This window comes from Prosopis cineraria, unplaced genomic scaffold (assembly GCF_029017545.1).
Source record: "Prosopis cineraria cultivar Desert tree isolate PC_DT_omini unplaced genomic scaffold, ASM2901754v1 PC4, whole genome shotgun sequence".
Lineage (NCBI taxonomy): Eukaryota > Viridiplantae > Streptophyta > Magnoliopsida > Fabales > Fabaceae > Prosopis > Prosopis cineraria.
In genome coordinates this window covers 10,642,762-10,658,613 of record NW_026555335.1, presented here as the reverse complement: position 1 = coordinate 10,658,613, position 15,852 = coordinate 10,642,762, and the positions used below count along the sequence as shown (strand labels likewise).

The 15,852-nt window shown below is 32.4% G+C and overlaps 1 protein-coding gene across 1 annotated transcript; it reads left to right on the top strand.

The window, feature by feature from the left end:
• Nucleotides 1-10,560: 10,560 nt before the first annotated feature.
• LOC129308123 (protein CHLOROPLAST IMPORT APPARATUS 2-like) lies at nt 10,561-15,852 on the top strand. Its single transcript, XM_054949137.1, has 3 exons — nt 10,561-12,449; nt 13,973-14,134; nt 14,949-15,852. Exons 1-3 carry the CDS (start codon nt 11,445-11,447, stop codon nt 14,997-14,999), a joined length of 1,218 nt encoding a protein of 405 aa, XP_054805112.1. The 5' UTR covers nt 10,561-11,444; the 3' UTR covers nt 15,000-15,852.

Here is a 15,852-nt window from a genome sequence, read left to right as displayed (position 1 = left end):
GTTTAAAATGAACTAGTTAGTTTTGCCAAAAACAAAAAAGGAACTAGTTAGTTCATGCAAATTTTAACCTGTCACTAACAGAATATAACTAACTTTCCCGGGCAATTTAGAAAGGATTCATCGTTATATTTGTTGAAAGAAATTCCTAATTAATAGCATTGTACAACAAAATCATAAATCTTGAGTTTTTCTCTAAAACACGTTAACAACTAATGAAAATTTAGTCATTGACAGATGTATAATTTATAAGTATAAATGTACACTACTACAAAAAAGCTGCTCTATTACGCTAATACATATCACATTTTGAAAATGTAATTTAGAAAGAATACAATCTACATCACGCAAACAAAAAGAGGACGTGAATTGTAAAAAAAAATTTTAAATTTTTAAGAATTCATATCACTCATAGAGGCCACGTCCCTCATAACTTAGGTGATGACATCCCTTAGAGAGTAGAGGGACATAGATTGTTAAATCCACGTCTCCTTCCAGTTATGGGTGACATGGAATATGCTTTGTTTTTTAGCCCTGTGCTTTGTCTCATTTTTTTCAAAACCCACTCCCTTTCCGTGTCTTCATCTCCATCTGCCTTTTAGCTCCTTTCCTCTCTGTCTCTATGTCTCTCGCAGCTCTCTCCTTGTCTTTGTCCCTTGTCTCTCGTCTCTCATCTTCGTCCTCATGTGTTTCTCATAGCTCCCTATCTCATTTTTTAAAAAAACTCACGTCTCTGTCTCTCTTGATAGCTTTGTGTCAACGAAGCCCTAGCCACTCACGACGAAGCAGCTTCAAGCCGATAAGAGACAGACTGTCCACTACCCCTAGTCTCTCATCTCTCCTACTACCCCTCTCCTTTTCTCTCCTAAAACTATAATGTCCACCTTAACATTTTTAAATTTACCACACAATTACAACAAAGAATGATAATTAGAAACAATGATGGCTCCTAAACTCACATTAAATATAGAAAGGTTAAAACTAATAATATTTTAAAAATAATTTTAGAATATTTGGGATCTCAAAAAAAACCCTTCAAATAAGTAGTTTGAGCTCAAACTTAATGATTTATAAAGATATTAAAAGCATGAAAAAGTTTTGGGAAGTAAAACACTTGAAAACAGGGTCAAACATATCTTTTTTAAGTATTTTGGTACATGCACCGCGGCATGTGACACAGAGAGGCAAATTTGGCCGTTGTACTGTGTGCCATGGCTCGCACACAATGCATCGTGGCATATGTCTTGTCATGACAACATTTTAGGATGAATTTCGAACGCGAGCCATTTTTGCTTCTGATGTTTGATTGGAGTAATTCAAGTGCCCACACGAAGCTTATTTAATAAGCTAACTAATGGTACAAGTTTCCTTACGATCTAACATCGTATGAGAATTTTAAATACTTAGATGTAAAAGTTAGTTTTTAAAGCGATTTTCAAGCATCTAAGTAACTAAAACTCAAAATTTATACTCTTAACCCATTTTGAGGTTTGAACTAAGTCCAATAGACTAAAATATACTTGATTAAGCATTTAAATACACAAAAACATATTAAATACAAAATTTGGCCACTTAATACCCATTTCACCCAATATGGCCAAAACACAAAAACAAAATTACATACACCATTTAACCTTTATTACCACATAGTACACTACATATACATTACCACCATATATATACAATATTTCTTATACTTGTATTAGTATTTTAGCCTATCATCATAAAATTCACCACATATTCACATCATATACAATATTGAGCTAAAAAACAAAATAACATAATATAATACAAGCGCAACTAATCAAAATAATATGCATTTTTAGTTGGCAACTTGTGTTATCATCTATATAAATTTATGTACACAACCCATTTCACCTCTCGCATGCCGTCCGCATCGTATTTTTGGGTATGACACTTGTACTCCAAACTTTTAATCAATCATGGAACTCCACTATTTAACACGTTATTAAACTCCTTGTAACCACATTTTCATTTAACTTCATAATACATCAATCATTGAACTTCTCAAATTTATAATCGTTGAACTAAATTAAATCACCACTTTATAGTGGGTTTTTCAAACAAAACAAACCACATTTTCATGTTAACTAATTCACACAATTCAATCATCAAATATTATTCAATAAACTAATTAACACACAAACGTGTAGGTTATAATTCCCCCAGTTACCTCAAACATTTGAGAGATTAAAGGTTTCACCCCTTAAATACTTACTCTCAAAGCTTTCAAGAAGCTAGAATGGTGCCAATGATAGCTACTCTACAAGCATTTACAATGCGAATTATCAATATCCATATTTGAGCTAATTTTCACTAATACTTTAACACTTATTAATACTCAAGATTCATTTTTGACTCATGTAAAAGTATCCATAAGGTTTCTTAACTTCTTTAACCCTCATTAATATCATTAAGCTCTTTAATGGTCATCAATGGAACTACATTGTTCCAAACTACCATATTCATGAGAATTTCAGATATTTAATGTCCTTCAACCTTCAATCATTATATAATCATCAATACCAAGTTTAATTAGCTCAATCTACTCCTATTAACTTTATTTAAGTCAATGGGTTCAGATTTATAACATCTATAGACTAAAAAATACCCTTATCAACTAAATCCTAACTTCTATCGTCAAGAAAATGGAAGAAAAGAGAAATATTTAAGGGTAGGAAGCTTACCTTGATGTTTAGGAGCTCCAAAATAGTCCCAATACTTAATTTCTCCAAGCGCTAGCACTACTCTTTCATTGCTCTCTCGTGTTCTTCATTTCATCCTTTGATTTCTGCTTCATTTCGCGACTTATGACAGTAAAAATGTGACCATGCGTGTAGCAGACACATAATGCATCATGGTGCATAGCACAGAGAGCTTCTCCTAAGTGTATTGTCATATATACACCGCAGCAGCTCATCCATTAAGCCACAATGCGTGGCACAAAATCTCCTCTTTCATTCTCGAGTGACTCAATTCTCCTTAAGACCTATGTTTAGGGATGAAATTGAGACCAAACACGCCCGTTAGGCCTCTCTGACCACACACCTCGCAATACATACTTAATTAATTTGATTGAGCTCAGATAATTTGATTTAAAATTGAGGATGTTAAGTATCTCAGAAAAATCTCCCATCGACTTGGATCTTTTAAAACGTAAGTAATTTCAATTCAATACTTTTTATCCACAATTATTTCACATATATTTTTGTTTATACTTGTCGTTTGATTTTTAATTTTTAATGTCATCGCTAAATAAGGAGTATAGAGTACAGATGTTATATTATCTATTATATGTATAAGACTATTGAATTTGAAACTAATAAAAATTTACATTATTTATTTTAATAATACTAGTTTTGTGAGTGGTGCTCACCGCAAGTGCACAGGTCATAGCAAGTAATATAATGAAAGTAGAGTATCATTCCCTCGAGGATTTGTTCAAAAACAATGATTAAACAAAAAACTAAGCAAATTCGATCAAGTTAAGCTACACATAATTAGGTAAAAATGATTTTTCAAATGAAACTAATACTAGAAAATAAAGAAAGTGATTGATTCACAAACTTCAAACACAAATTGAGACCTAAGATTATTTATCCCCCTTGCATTTCATAACACCAGAATTACCTCTTCTTATAAATGCTTTTAATGAAAATAAGTGCTAACCTAGGGTTCTAAAAATACTTGGACAAGCTCTCTTAAGTCATGAATAAGTGTTTAGTTAAATTAATTGCCCAATCTCTTGTTACAATTAATAAAACTCAATTTTAAACACCAACCCTAATGCGGCTATGCAAGTCTAGCAAGTATATCTCTATCTTACTAGCAAAACTATCCATTCAACATGCAAATATTAAGTTCTTGCATAATATTACCCAAGTTCTACACTCAACCTAGCCCTCTCAAGCATCAATTAAGTGAACCCAACATCTAAATGATGGCCAATCACTTAGAAGCATTAAGGAAAGAGTAAAATAAACACATATATATCATTAATTATAAAAAGAGAGGAGAAATATAGTGTTAATCCATATAAGAGTTCCAAATAATCCTAGAACAAAGAGTTTAGCTACTCATAATCATTCACAAGCTATAAATATATAAAATAAATAGACCCATTTCAGATTACAAGAGAGAAAAGAAAAGAGGAATAGAAAAACCGAAGAAAATGAGCTCCAAATATTTTCAAAGCTTCAATCTCTTAATCTCAACTCTTCCAATGCCCAAACCCTAACACAACCAAGCTCTAAATGTGTTTAAAAGTCTGAAGAATTCATTCTGGGTCGAGTTCACAGCTTATATGTGTCCTAACTAACTAATTTCTAATAAATAAAATGCAGCGTTTTTCTGACAGCGGCGAAAAGTGGTGAACGAAAGTCACGACTTTGAGACGACTTTGGCAGTTTTGCACTATTTTTACAGCTAATGAAAATCAATCATTTTGCTCTTGATTTCTTCATCCAAAAGCCTTCTATAAATATCCACAAAGCTTCAGAAATGCTTCTAACCAAAACTTCAATCAAAATAATATGAAATTAGGCTAAAAATATCAAATTAAAGCCAAGAATACAAGCCCAAAATAAAATGCACATTTTCTTAATTTGGGCAATAAAAACATATATAATTGAACCAAAATGGATTAGTATCTAAGAAAAATGTGATGAAATAACATGCAGTTCTAGAGGTTAACAACGAGGCTTTAGAATTTGGATATTTAATGAATATCTGATAAAAATTTATAGCTTTTTGACAATGATACCCCTGTACTAGTAAAGACATGAGTGACATTCAAAGCAATTTAGTAGGTTATCTTCCTCAAGAGTTATTTACATAGTAATTTTATAGTTTGTCCATTAAGTTATAATTTTAGCAAAAACAATGGAAAGTTAGAAGGATATAAACATTAATGTGTTTAATTAGTTTGTTGAAATTTGGCTGTATATATTGACACTTGAATAGGTAACAATAGTTTTATTGTTCCATCGGTATACTTAATTTGATATATTTTGTTGTGATGGTGTATGAATGGTTGTAAATATGAGTTACTATTTGTTGGACTTTTAGCTGTATGACTGGCTGTTTCTGAGAGATACTTTGGCAAGTTCTATTTTGATTATAAAACAAATGCAAAATATATATTTAAAACAAATTGTAAAAACCTCATCACCAAATATCAAAAGAGGGCCATGGTACATAGAAAACCACGTCACCACTACTAAAAAAGGAACGTGGTTTCTCAATTACAAGAATGAGAAACCACATGCCCCCTTTTGAGAGTAAAACATTTTTGTTTTTTTCTTTATAAACCACGTCCCACTCGACAAATAGGGACATGGTTTCCATAAACCATGTCACCTATAGATCATGGGTGATGTGGTTTATCACGTCCTCACTTCACAAAATGGGGACGTGGTTAATGTTTTTCACATCATAGATGTATATGACGTAAATAAGTCATTATTCTAAGTCGTCCAGTATAATATCCCTTCCAATTGTGATATGAAAATGTCTAAGAATATGACATGAAAAGACTATTTTGTGGTAGTGGTATAAGTGCTAAAGCATTGCTAATTGAATTGTACAAATCAATCATCCTAATTAAAAAAAAATAGAATTCACTTCACCATTGATTAGGCTATCTAGCAAGAAGAGAGGTAAACCAGTTATATATAATTAAAGATAATAACATCCTAACGAAGAGTTATCGAAAGAAATTGTAGTGTTTGAAAATTAGATCAACCCAACTAGTTGAACTAATAAATTATTAAACTAATATCTTAATCAATTTAATAAAATATTTTGTTCATAATTAATAAGACATTTGATTATAGTTTTGATTATTAAGTCTTGACCTCACATCTTTAATAGTTTAATGACAAATTCAATTTTTAAAAATTTTAAGACCAGGCATGGTCCTGAATGGTTTAATGACATATAAAATTTTTGTGTAATTTGAAAATTTGAAATTGAAGCCAACAAAAAAGGGTGTGGCGGCATAGAAGATAAGAGGCGAGAGACACCAAAAAAGCTCAAATCATTGCTGTGACTGTGAGGAGAGATCCAAAAGGCCACCTCTTACCTTGATACACGTGAATTCTCAACTGGTTCCTTAACCCTATTCCGCGTAACCCCTAAGAATCTAGAGCACCCAATCATATTCGGCCACCTCAGCAGATAAGGTAGACCTTTTCGGCTTTTCCAGAAACCCCATACGAGGCTTGAATTTGCAGGTACTATTACTGCTGCAAGACGGCTCACTTGGAATAGTAGAGTTAGGGTCCTCCGTCGGGCTCCATCCACACGAATACTTAGCCATTTCTTTTGCTCACGGCAACTTCAAATCACGCAGACTCCACCACCCAAGCGGCCATATCTCAACAACGTTACCAAAGAAGTCAAAAATACATGTGGCCCAGAAAAGAGTGCATCTAATGGGATAGAACGATTAAAGATAATTACTGAGGAGGTTTGGTTGAATTTGTCAAGGAAGTTGAATCACGTTATTTCAAAGTATCGAATTTGAGCTTTAAGATATAGAATCACATTAAATAAATATTATATCAATGACATTTCAGGGTACCTTTGAATAAATGTCCCATATAGTGAAGATGGTAATAATATTTAGATTTTTCAGAATACCAGGCGATGCAATAAAAAATAAATTGAAGATAATTTTGCTTAACCATCTAATTGTGTGTAAATCATATATATATATATATATATATAATTAGCTAGGCTGTAAGTGCATGCTTTGCATGAAATTTGAGATGAGTATTCATAACTTATCAATGATATAATGTTTTATTGATTTTCTCATACACACACGTGTGTGTTGATGGATTATCTCGTGATGTGTCAGTATTGCTCTATTTGTAGAATAATGGTGGATTACAAGAGAAATATTTACTATATAAAATGCGCATAGAAATTACAAAGCTCAAAATAAAAATAAAAAAGTTTGATTCAGCACTACACTGAAAATACTGTTAATTAACTAAAGTTTAATGTAATACGTTATTCGTCTCTTGTGAATAAATCCTGCACATAAGATGTTAACTGTGCTAAAAATTTTGAGCATTTAGCAGCACTCTTGTACAAGTAAACAGAATGTTTTTGCCATAAAATAGGGAACTAAATTTTCTTAATCATCATGCATAGAGTTCCAAGTTTTTCGTTAAACTTAATTTTACTGAACTATCATAGCAAACAAATTTGAAGGAAGTAGTTAATATTTTTTTTTGTTATTTAATTTTGCTCCCTGATTTTATGTAATAATGAAATTGATATCTTTGGTTTAAAATGAGTAAATTTGCTTCTTCTTTTTTTAATTCATCAACACAAAATTACAAAACTCTAATAAGGTGAGATATCTATCAGCCGCAAACAGTTCAATTTGCTTTCCAGATTTCAATGCAATGCAAGAAACGCATTCCTCCGTTAAAAAATATAAGTTATTTTTTAAAAAAGTTAAATATTAAAATATTTTTAATCTTTTAAAATATAATCATTGTCTTCTTTTAAAAGTGCCCTTTCACATAGAATTCAAGCTGGGTGGTTTAATTGGAGAAAAGTTAAAGGAGTTATTTGTGACCGTAGGGTGCCTAATAAACTTAAAGGAAAGTTTTATCGTACTGCTATCAGACCGGCAATGTTATATAGTAGTGAATGCTGGGCTCTAACAGGACAGCAAGAGCATAAAGTTGGAGTAGCAGAGATGAGAATGTTACGATGGATGTGCGGACATACACGTAAAGATAAAATTCGAAATGAGCACATACGTGAAAAAGTGAGGGTGGCACCTATTGAGGAAAAAATGGTAGAAAATCGGTTGAGATGGTTTGGGCATGTACAAAGAAGACTAAGGGAGGCACCAGTGAGAAGAGTGGAACATATAACTTTGAGTCCGATTAAGAGAGGTAGAGGAAGGCCTAAGAGAACACTCTTGGAAGTTGTTGAACGTGATCTCTTAATTAATAATATTTCTAAAAGCTTAATAAATGATAGAGCATAATGGCGTCTTGCAATCCATGTAGCCGACCCCACCTAGTGGGATAAAGGCTTGTTGTTGTTGTTGTTGTTGTTGTTGTATTAATAATTGACTTTATATTTATTGTAGGGTGTTTAATAGGGATAAATATAAAAAGATAAGATTATTTTGAAAGTAAGTAACTACTTTATTGATAGTAAAATTCAGTTAAAAATGTCTTATATTTTTAAATAAATGAAGTATATCTTATTTATAAACACATTTAATTTATTTTGTCTCTTTGTAGTAATTTAACGGAAAGCTATAGTTTTCTGTCTAGTTTTTTCTTCTTCTTCTTTTTTTTTGTTTTGTTTTTGCTTACCTCCCTTCAGATTTGACGTTGAAGTTAATGAGATTGTTAAAATCAATATAAAAAAAAAAGTTGGTCAAGAAATGATATTGAAAATTCCTCACAAAAAAAATGAATAAAAGTGTGAGAGATGCAAAAACTAAATACTCCTTCCTTTCTAAATTATAAAACGTTTTTAAAGAAAATTCAACATTTTAAAATATAAGACACTTTGATAAAAATAAAGTTTCATTAATGATATTTTTTTAATATTACTCGTATTCTTTCTCTTCAATATTATTTAATCAATAGAGTATTAAATAAAGAATATTTTTTAAAATTTATATTTTTATATTAAAAAAATAAAGTTATAAAGTGTATTTAATAATTTTTATTAATATATGAGATTTTATTTAAAAATATCTTATAATTTAAGGTAAAAAGAGTAAATTACTTCAAAAGAAGCGAACCATAGTTTTGTTTACTTTTTAACTATAAATGTTGAATTAACAATTTTATAACTGCAGCAAATCCTATTAGTCTGAACCATGTAAATAGGTCCAGGGAAAAAAAAAAAAACCGTGTAAATAGGTTAACGGGCATAATTTATGGACAGCCAAGAGCCGCAACAAAATGATACATGCACGAATATTTAAAGGAGTATTTGGAAGTTACCTACGCTACAAAGAGTTCAGACTTTTATTTAGTTATTTTTTAAAGGTCGGCTTCTCATAAATGTTGAACATCTTCATTGTAAGATGACACATAATTCACAATGTTTCATCTACCATGACCAAATAAAGAACATTAATCATGCCCTTAAAAAATATCTTTTTGCAGCAAATATCCAAAAAAAAGTTCTATGTCTCAATATGTATGTTGATTTCTATAGGAGGGATTTTACTACATGGCTGTCTGATATACTTCAATCACCTCATGTTAAAATTTCTTGAAAAACTAGCATTAATATTTTAAGTTGAAAACCATGAAAAGTTCGCAATCAACATATCTTCACCAAGGAAATTATTGATGAATTTTCTTGTTTAGTATATATTAAAGCTAGTGTAAATCATACTCATATATCTTTTTTTATATTTAAAAGCTTGATATAATTGCCTCTCTCACATTTCTGTATGTATTGCATATATATATATATATATATATTTAATGAAATTCCTCTCCACTCAAAAAATAATACATGTGCGAATGAAAGTTGCCGCCTCAACATATCAATTCAATCATTTTCATTTTCAATATTCTCTGAAATTCGGCATTTTTTTTTCTGACAAAAAATGCATTTGCTTTTATTCCCACCTTTGCCTGGGGCAAATTCATTGAGAACTTAGCAGTGGCACGACAAATACATCAGCTATGAACTGAGCTACTACAATCAGTTAGTGTCTTAATTATTTTCAGGCCTCAGATAAAGCAAAATTAAGAAGCAAGTGGTAAGCAGAGGATATTTCAGTCAAAATTATTTTTTATTATCAGAGTAAAATTATTATTATTATTTTCTAGATTTTTCATATCCGATTAAAGGTAATTTTATTCTAAGGAAGTTGAGCATTAAATGATGAAAACTTTGATTAGGCTATTTACTAAATCTAGCCCGTTGATGTAGTGTCAAATTAGGATTTGAGATTGGGAGTGTGTCTAGCCACTTGATGAATATCTTAATTATAATTATTATTGTTGGATTTAATCAATATTGAAAAATTATTAAGATAAATTCTTCTCTAAAATTCTAAAACAATACATACAATAAAAACACTCCTTGTATAAGTTATCTCCCAACATAATTGAGATTTGGTACTTTTAAAATATCATATAACAAAATCTCTAAAAATAATCCAACTGTAATTATTGTGCTATATGAAACATTTATTGGATGAATTTCAGCCACTCATTGAATCTATAAAATTATTGATAAGACAAAAAAGAGAAAAAAAAATCACCAAGTATTTAGATCAACTAATAAGAGAGTTGATCCAACTTAACCACTAATTTTAAATTCAAACCTTGAGTATACAGCAATAATTAAATTTTTAATAGAAGGTATGTTACCGAAAGTGTTATCCTCAATCGTGGACCGAATTAATTTGGATTAAAGATATGAGACACCGGACTCCCAAAAACAAAGATAAAAAGAGGAAGAAAGCCAAGACTGAAAGGGCTTAATGAGAGTGGTCCCACATTCAGAACAGCAGAAACCCAGCATTGTCTCTTCCTCTGTTCTCACCTCCATCCTTCCATCGCTTCCACCTCCTCCATCACGTACTGTGCCAAGCGTCTTCAACTCTCTGTCTCTCTCTCCTCTCTCCTCCATCCATACGCACGGCCTGTGATTGTGTGCGTGCCTATCTCTCTCTCTTCTCTACATTGCCTATATGTACACACCTCCCAACGTTTCTTTCTTTCCCTTTTATATCTGTTTTCCCCCGTGACCACCCCAACTTCTCTCTCTGAACTTAACACCGCTCAGTAGTGTCTTTGGCTCTTCCTCGTTACAATACTTTCCTTGACCAAAACCAATTTGATATCTTTGATACTGGGTTGGTTGCTCTTTCCTCGGGCTCTGGGATTTTGGAATACCCTCGTGTTCAGAGTTTTTATACTTGGTAGTGTCATCAGATTTTGTTTCCTGTATCAATAAGGAAAGTGAGGGAAATTTTTTACTACTTGTTTATTTATTTTATGTGGTTCTGGGGTGTTCCGCTCCAATTATGTTCCTAAACTTCTTGGCTTTTTCTTCGTTTCTCATTCATTTCTATTTCCTTTTCAAATATACAAGCTAAGGCCAACACCTTTTATTCCCTGTACTTTTTGGGTTTAGGGTTTTGTACCTTTTTTTTTCCCTGCCAGTGGCTTCTCGCTTTACTCCTCACTTCCCAGTCTGGGAAAAATGAAGCATGTTTCCTTGTTTTGAGCTTTTCCTGTACCTCTGGGTTTAAGCCTGTGGAACTCTTGAATTGATGAACATCTTTTCATGCTTTGTTCACTAGGTGTTCTTGAATTCTCTGCATGCTGACTCAACTCCTTGTTCACTTGTGCAAGCTTTGAATGACCTTCAGTATCTAACCTGTTTCGAGCTTCTTCTTCTATTCACAAATGTCTGCATGTTTAAGCGGAGCTAGTGGCAGAACCTACGGGTTCGATTTCGATTTTGTCAAATCACCGTCTCCACCGACCCGAACTTCGCATTCATCTTCTCCTTCTTCAACTATCTCGGAATCGAGTGATTCTCCACTTGCTATCTCCACCCGAAAACCCCGAACCCCTCGAAAGCGACCCAACCAAACTTACAACGAAGCTGCTGCAACGCTTTCCAAAGCTTACCCAAATCTATTCCCCTCCGAAAGCCTAAAAAAACCAGGCAAGTTCACCAAAACAACGGATAATTTTGCGGACGAAACTTCAGAATTGTTATTTCCTTTCCAAATATTTGATACGTCCTCTTTCCTACTTCAACACCAACCAATCCAACAGAAGCCCGGTAATTTTCCAGTGGAGCCCAAAGCGGTTAGTCTAACAGAAAAGGCGTGCCAGAGTCCAGGGGAGATTAGCTCACGAGTGAGTACGCAAGAATTCGACGATGATTGCCGAGAAGATTTCGACGCCGAGTCGATGCTCGATGAGGAAATCGGAGAGGGAATCGATAGCATCATGGGAAGCAGGGCCGAACATTCCCTCGGCGCGTCTTGTCACGGCGAACACGTGAATCCCGGGACTACGGATTCAACGAGGTTTAATTTTGGCGGGAAATTCGATTTCCGACTAAGAGCTCTCCGAGGAGTCGATGAAGGGAACTATTGGCGGAATATTCCCGCTGTTGTCCATATGCTTGAAATCTCGCCAGAAATAAAAAAGCCTGCTCCCGCAGCCCCAGTTTCGCCGGAGAAGAAAAAGAAGAAGACGAAGAAGGCAGATAAGCCAACAACCATCGAATCATGGAATCCGGAATTGCCGAAAGAGAGTTCGATTCCGAAGGCGAAATCAAATCCTAGTTTGCTGTTGAAATTGAATTACAACGAGGTTTTGAATGCTTGGTCCGACCGGAGTTCACCGTTCACCGGCGAAAGCCCCGCCTGTGACGTGCCCGGAAATGATAGCGCGGTATGTTTCTCAACCTTGAAGCTGAAATTGAATTTCTTAGCCAAACACTATTCACTGTTTTCTGTTAATAAATATAATAATAATATTAATAAAGTATATGCACTTCAGGCATCATTGCAAGGATTTAGTTTTGGAAAAATGACAGAGAAATCCTAATTACTTGAATTATGGTCCGAATGTTAAATTTTAAAAATTTATAATTTAATTTTTTAAAATTATAACTTTAATTGTGATAAATTTATAATTTATATTTTAAATTTTAATAAAAAATAATTTTTTATTCTTTAATCATATCAAAATTTAAAAAATAAATTATAAATTCATCACAATGTAGTAGTAAAATTAAGAGATTAAGTTATAAATTTTTAAAATTTAACATTTGATATCTAATTTAAATAATTAATCCTTTTAAGACCTCTTTATTATTCTTCCTTTGATTTTTTAAGTATTCTTTAATCTTTTGCTTGCACATGGGTTTTAACTTATTATTCAATATTGTTCAATGTGTGTTGATTTGTGGTTATAAAAATTCAGTGCATGACATAAACTTTACGTTTTTCTTTTTTAATCCTTTCTTTTGGACCCTTTAGATTCAGCAACATTCTTAACAGGGCATAAATGTGATAAATGCGTGGATTTTCAATACAATAATCTCAAATTAGTTTCTTAAAAGTTCTTACTTGTTGCCCTTTTATTTCACGTTTTAGGGAGAACGACAGTGAGAATTTCCAGGAAAAATAACAGTGAAGGTTAAAAATAACTGAAATTTTATTTATACACAAGTACATGTTCATTAATTCATTTGTATAAAGATGAATTTTCAATTCTTTTTTGCTTAAATTGCTGTTTTTCCTTCTTTGAGAGCCTTCACTGTCATTCTCTCTTTTTTATTATTAAAATGCAATGTAAAAACTCAATTAACAATATGCATGCTAACAATAAAAATAGAGTGGGATATTGAACTCTGGAGTTCAAAAAAATGTCATATTCCCTTGGTTAATTCTGTCGCACAATAATATCCAAGCTGCAGAACATTAAACATGATAAAGCTAAATTTTTAAAAAAATATTATTTCTGCTAATAAAAATTAGTCTAGTTGATAAAAATTTAAACCATAATTAATAAAGTTATAAGTTTAAATTCTGTCGATAATATCAGAATTTTATTAGTGAGTGATATGTATTTTTATAAGTATTTTTTAAATTTAAAAACATGCCTTGTTATTAGTGAGTTTATAAAAACCAACTCACAACAAATAATAATAATAATTATCTCAAAAAATTGTAAGCCACTTGCTAAGTGGAAAGGTCAGGGGTGTCCTCCATTTCAACAAGTACTACCTGACTCCCACGGATTTTACCTCATTCATGTCAACTGTACCTTCGCATTTGAAAGTGAAACTTTTTTATGTTTCCTGCTTGTCGATTTTTATATTGTTTAAATCAAATTTAGATGGCTTCGTGTTTTTTGTTTTGGTATTAAAATTTGATAGCTAAAATGATAATATGATTTGTGGGGGACAGGCGCGGCTGGCACAAATAGATCTGCTTTGGGATAGCGGGGAAGGAGTGATAAGAGAAGCCAGCGTGATGCGTTATAAAGAAAAGCGTCGTACCCGCCTTTTCTCTAAGAAGATCAGATATCAAGTTCGAAAAGTCAACGCTGATCAACGGCCCAGAACGCAGGTATGACTCAGCCTTTTTTTTTTTTGGTCTGAAGATACGATGATTGGATAATGAACGCCTCAACTCAAAATGATGGGGAGTGGGACCGTTACATGTGGTTGGTCCAACTTCATAGGATCTATCTTACTCAAATTATTCTCTCTCTGACCTTTTTTTTTTTTTTCTGTTTTTCTTTTTCTTTTTTGCTGCAATCATTCCAATCGGATCACTGTTACCTTGAAAAAAGGGCATGGGAGCGTTGCTGTTGTTGTGGTGGTGGTGCTAAATAATTAGGCTAATCTCCTGACCCTTAGATCTTATTTAAAAAACTTTAAATGTTATGATCTTATATAAATGAATGAATAATTGTAAAAGCTTACCGACTTTAAACATGACTAAAATTTAATCTCTCTGCATGGTTGCCATGATTTTGTATTCAAAAAGAAAAAAACTTGTGAGAGAAAAAATAAAAGGAAAAAAATAAATTTAAACTTCTGTCAGGTTACCCAGAGAAAGCAATATAAAAAGAAACCAGTGAAACAAAAGTTTTGAGAACAATATATAATAAAGTGGATTTAAATCCTCTAAAATTCATATTCATAAATTCATATGATTTTTTTTTACTTTTTTGTCCATGTTATTATTTTTAATAACACATAAAATCTTATTTCACTTTTTGAAAATTAATTTTATGAAATTCACGAATTCTTAATTTTAGAAGATTTAAATCCTGAAGAATGATTTGGTGCATGTTTAATTTCATGATGGCTTAATTAATATGTATGGTATTTGTTTGGCTAAAAGGTAACACGTGTTGTGCTTTGTGTTGTGGCAGGGGAGATTTGCGAGGAGGCCCAATGGGTGCTCTAACGCACAAAGCTCATAAAGTGAATAGCAGGTCTTACGTGCCATCGCTCTCAACTCTAATCATGATAATAAAAAGAAGCTCAACACTTTTTATTTGTATTATTTTGCTTTCTTTGCCTTTTTTTTTTTTGGTTTTATTTTACAAGGAAAAAGCCAACCAGTAGAGTGGAGTAGGGCTATTTTAAACCTTTTTTTTTTATTGCTGGGCCTTTTGGGGGGTCTCACAATAAATAGTGTCTTTCAATAAAAGAAATGTCATTCATGGATTAGCCATTCTCATTTGTGAAGCATTGCTGCTATTTAGTTGGTTAGTTGAGTTCTAATGCATATGGATGCTCTACAAGGTATTAAAAATTGAATTGGTGATTAATTAATTAAGACACTTGTTCAAGAGTTAATTGTCATTCTAATCAAAATGTGATCAAACTGATTATAAATAGAGCATTTCATTAAGTTAGTAAAAATACTAGTTTACAATTTATTGGTTTAACTGATTTTGTCTGACTTGCCTCCTTTATACCTTTCTTAGCAAACTATGCGTATTATAGTTGCCCATACCTTCCAATGTCTTTTGTTGCGTCATGTCATTCCCATGTTAGGAATTGGTGTCATTTTATGGAAAATGCTAACATTCGGTTTTAAAGGGTATTAACCATTAAGCACTTCCGAAGCGGCCTTCTTATCCATTTCACTCTCCTCTAAATACCTATGGTTAATTGTTCCTTTACTAAGGAAAAGTAGAGCACACTGATGTTAAGTTATATGTTAGCAACTCAAATTGTGTGTGAAATGTGAATGGGAGGATTCTCATCTCCCGAGCAGTATTGAGGTTGTCTAATTTTTAAAGTGCATACAGCAAAATTATCAAGGAA